Source organism: Pteropus vampyrus, unplaced genomic scaffold, assembly GCF_000151845.1.
Source record: "Pteropus vampyrus isolate Shadow unplaced genomic scaffold, Pvam_2.0 Scaffold53, whole genome shotgun sequence".
NCBI lineage: Eukaryota > Metazoa > Chordata > Mammalia > Chiroptera > Pteropodidae > Pteropus > Pteropus vampyrus.
The window spans coordinates 7,163,152-7,166,711 of NW_011888834.1; the positions used below are offsets into that span (position 1 = coordinate 7,163,152).

The window sequence follows — 3,560 nt, forward strand, 5'->3', positions numbered from 1 at the left end:
GAGAGGAGAGGAATGGGGAGAGGGAGATGCAAAACCATCCCTGAAAGCATACTGGGTACTGGGCGAGATGACATTCTCAATTTCCTAGACAGAAACACACGGAATCCAAATTTTAGAACCCATTAAATGATTTTATTGCCTGGAGCATTTTGGAGACAGGAGACATCATGGTTCAGAGCTCTGTATGAGACAGAGAACTCACAAAGGTCCCCAGCCAGGATGTGACATCCTGCCTGAATGGAGGATGTCCCTCTCTTCCCACTCCACTCTACAAGGACTTCCCTTTCCAGAGAGTTCACTGTTGTCCATGTAAGTGAGATACTGATTTCTAAAACAGCATCTGAGTCACAAAACCTCCATAAAGACACAGTGACTCAGGGCAGGGGAGGGGCAGGGGTTGAAATCAATACGAGGAAGAAAAGAAAAGAAAATCTATACTGTTTTTTATCTTAATTTAATTTTACTATTTATATAATCCACAAGATAATTTTAAAGAAAGACTGACATTCTCCAGAATGAAGTGATGGGGGCCTTATCTTAAACTATTTGTTTAAACAAATTCCGGTGGTCTATAGTATATAAATGAAAACTATTTACACATACACACATGAAAAGGTTGTAGCTATTGTTTAGGTGACTTTATAATTCAGCATTTTAAAAGAAACTTTCTAAGTGATTTCATTTTGTACATATTCAGAATTTCTTTGTGTCAATATTTTAGGGAAGCATAAAGACAACGTCTTATCTGAATGAGGCTTCTTCCCTTTTGTAAAGTTTCATAAGACAGCGCCAAGTTCTGCCCTGCCTTGTAAACCTAATTTCTGTCTATTCAGAATACTTAAGAATGGTAATAACATTTATTGAACAATTATATAGTGCCAGGTACTTTTACGCTTCATCTGATTTTTTTTTATACTAGTTTTGGGTATACTATACATTGGTTAGACATTAATATAGTTTACGAAGTTATCCCCCTATCTATTGTTTGTAAAGAGAGAATGGAGTCATCCTTTTCTTAAGAAAACAGAGAATACCAAAACATCATCTTCAAATCAAAAAATTTAAATAATTGTATAATTTAAAAATATTCCATTTCGTATTCTTTGTAAAATCCTACAACCCCAATTTAATCATGAGAAAAACATCAGACAAACCCAGATTGGGGAACATACTAAAGGACATCTAGCCAGGAGTACTCAGGGCTGCGAAGGTCATGAAAAACAGAAAAGGAATAAGAAGCCGTCACAGACCAGTGGAGGCTGGGAGATGTGACGACCGAATGCAATGTGGGGCTCTGGACTGCAGGACTTCAGTGGAAAACCTGTGAATCCCAAATAAGTCTGGAGTTCAGTTAATCATAACGCGCCAGTGTCAGTTTTCTAGTTCAGACGAACGAGCCACGAGGTAATGTGAGGGGTTAACAATGGGAGGAATGCGGGGAAGGGTACACAGGAGCACTCTGTACTGTCTTTGCAACTTTCCGTAAGTCTAAAATTAATCCAAAATAAAGAGTTTATTAAAAAAGTACTTCACTGTATTAAGGAGTAGAGAGAGAAGAGAGAGAGAGCAAGAGTGAATGTAAGAGAGAGAAAGAGAGAGAAGAAGAAAAGGAGAGGTAGAGAGAAACGAAGAGGCCCTAAGGAACTCTGCTCTGATTAAAATCTTTTCAGCCTCTTGACCCAAGCAGAGGATGTGGTCTGTAAGCTTCTCCAGCCCCGGATCTACAAGCTACGGGAAGACTGGGTTGGCCAGGGTCGCTGGTTTCCAGCTCCCCTCTGGTTCCTGAAAGCCGGGTCCCTGTCACTGAGTGATGAGCTCCTCACCATGAGAAAAGACACATCGTCCTCCTTCATCTCCATCTGCAGCCGTTCGATTTCATGGGCCAGAGCCTCTGTGTCTTCCGCGAGCTGCTTCATCTTCTCCTCAGCCAGAAGCTGCTTCTGCCTCGTCTCCTCGGCCATGGCATCCAGGATGGCCTGCTCCTCCACTCTCAGGAACTCACGAAGCTTATCAAACTCCTGGCGGATTCGCCCTTCCAGCCAGGCAGCCTCCACCTACAGCAGAGAGCGGGAGGAAGCCACAGAGGATCAGACGTGGAGGAAACCTCAGCCGTCACCCAGCCCAGTGCCTCTCAGAAATTAGCAAAGAAACTAAACGTAGAACCCAAATGGATAAAATATAGATGCAGCTTTCTTAGAACAAATTTACAGGTTTCAATTTAAAATAAGTCAAACAGGTAATGAGGTTCTTTTAATTTAAAAACTGAAATCGCTGTTGATACATGACAACTGCAGTCCTAGTCTGTATCTTGTTTAGACTGCACAATAGCAAGGAAAATCTTGCATCACAGAAATGAATTGTTGTTAAGTAGCAGCAATTTTTAAAAATTATTTGTCTTCCAATCTTAGGACTTGAAGTTAGTCTGATCAAGAGGCTTACAAAGAATAGTAGGAAGTATTTATTTTAAAATGGAATTAACAATATGCATACTCATAATCATAACTACAAAAGCCTTTAAAAAGTTAAAATAAAACCACAAATGTACTCAAAGAAAAAGCAGAAAAAAATTTCTCATCTTGGAATGAGAAAGACCTTTCTCACCATAATATGAACCTGAGAAGCCTCAAAAAAAGAATAAGATGACTAAATGCATGTAAAAGTAAGTTTTATATGGCAAGAGACTTCTAGTAATGTTAAATACATAAATACAAGTCCATGATGACTATTGAGAAAACACCTCAAAATGTGTGCCCTAGCAATGGCAGGTTAAGTAATCCACATCTTTGGATTGAAAATTCAATGTTTATGACTCTGACAATATGATAAAACGATTCACTGAAAAAGTGAAAATGACCAAAAAAGTGAAAATGATTCACTGAAAAGGAATGACAAGCTAGGAAAAATATTTCCCACATACATCTATATATATGTATATAAGCACATATTATTCTTAATATACAAAGTGCTCTTATGAATCCACAAGGAGAAAAGAATATTCCAAGAAAAAAAGACTGTGAATTGGTATTCACAGAAGAATTACAAATGGCTATTATACTTGTGAAAGAATGTACGAACTTAATAATCAAAGAAATGCAAATAAGGTACTGCTGAAATATCAGGCTAAAAAGACTGATAATGTATAGTGAGGGAGAGTAAAATCTGGGATGATTCTTATCACACAGGAAGATAAAAAACAGAGTAGGCAGGAAAAACCAGCCAGTGCAAAGTCAACTCTTGCCACCCTCACTGCGGGCAATGGCAGCCTTGCAGCAAAGTGGGAAACACAAAACCTTCACTTCACTCATTAACCTGGACTGACTGGATTGAGAGGAAAAGCATTAATCAAGCTGGAATCCTGGAATCTTCACACCTGACCATGTTAAGAGTTCCACACCGTCAGAGATGGGCAGAAAAGCGATGTCACTTGGACATATGGACACTCCCCAAGTACCCCAACTGTGGTCCCACACTAAAGAAAATCAAGTTCAAGCACAGAGATGAAGCTCCAGGATTCCATGATGACTGCTGGGAAACCAACTCAAAATGTGTGCTCTAGCTAC

At 39.4% G+C, this 3,560-nt stretch overlaps 1 protein-coding gene across 1 annotated transcript in view; it reads right to left on the reverse strand.

Moving 5' to 3' along the window:
• TRIM35 (tripartite motif containing 35) overlaps nt 1-3,560 on the reverse strand; it is an 18,411-nt gene that overhangs the window by 5,006 nt on the left and 9,845 nt on the right. Inside the window, exon 3 of the mRNA XM_011360307.2 lies at nt 1,824-2,054. Within this exon, the coding sequence (XP_011358609.1) occupies nt 1,824-2,054 (231 nt within the window). The remainder of the gene's footprint in view (nt 1-1,823; nt 2,055-3,560) is intronic.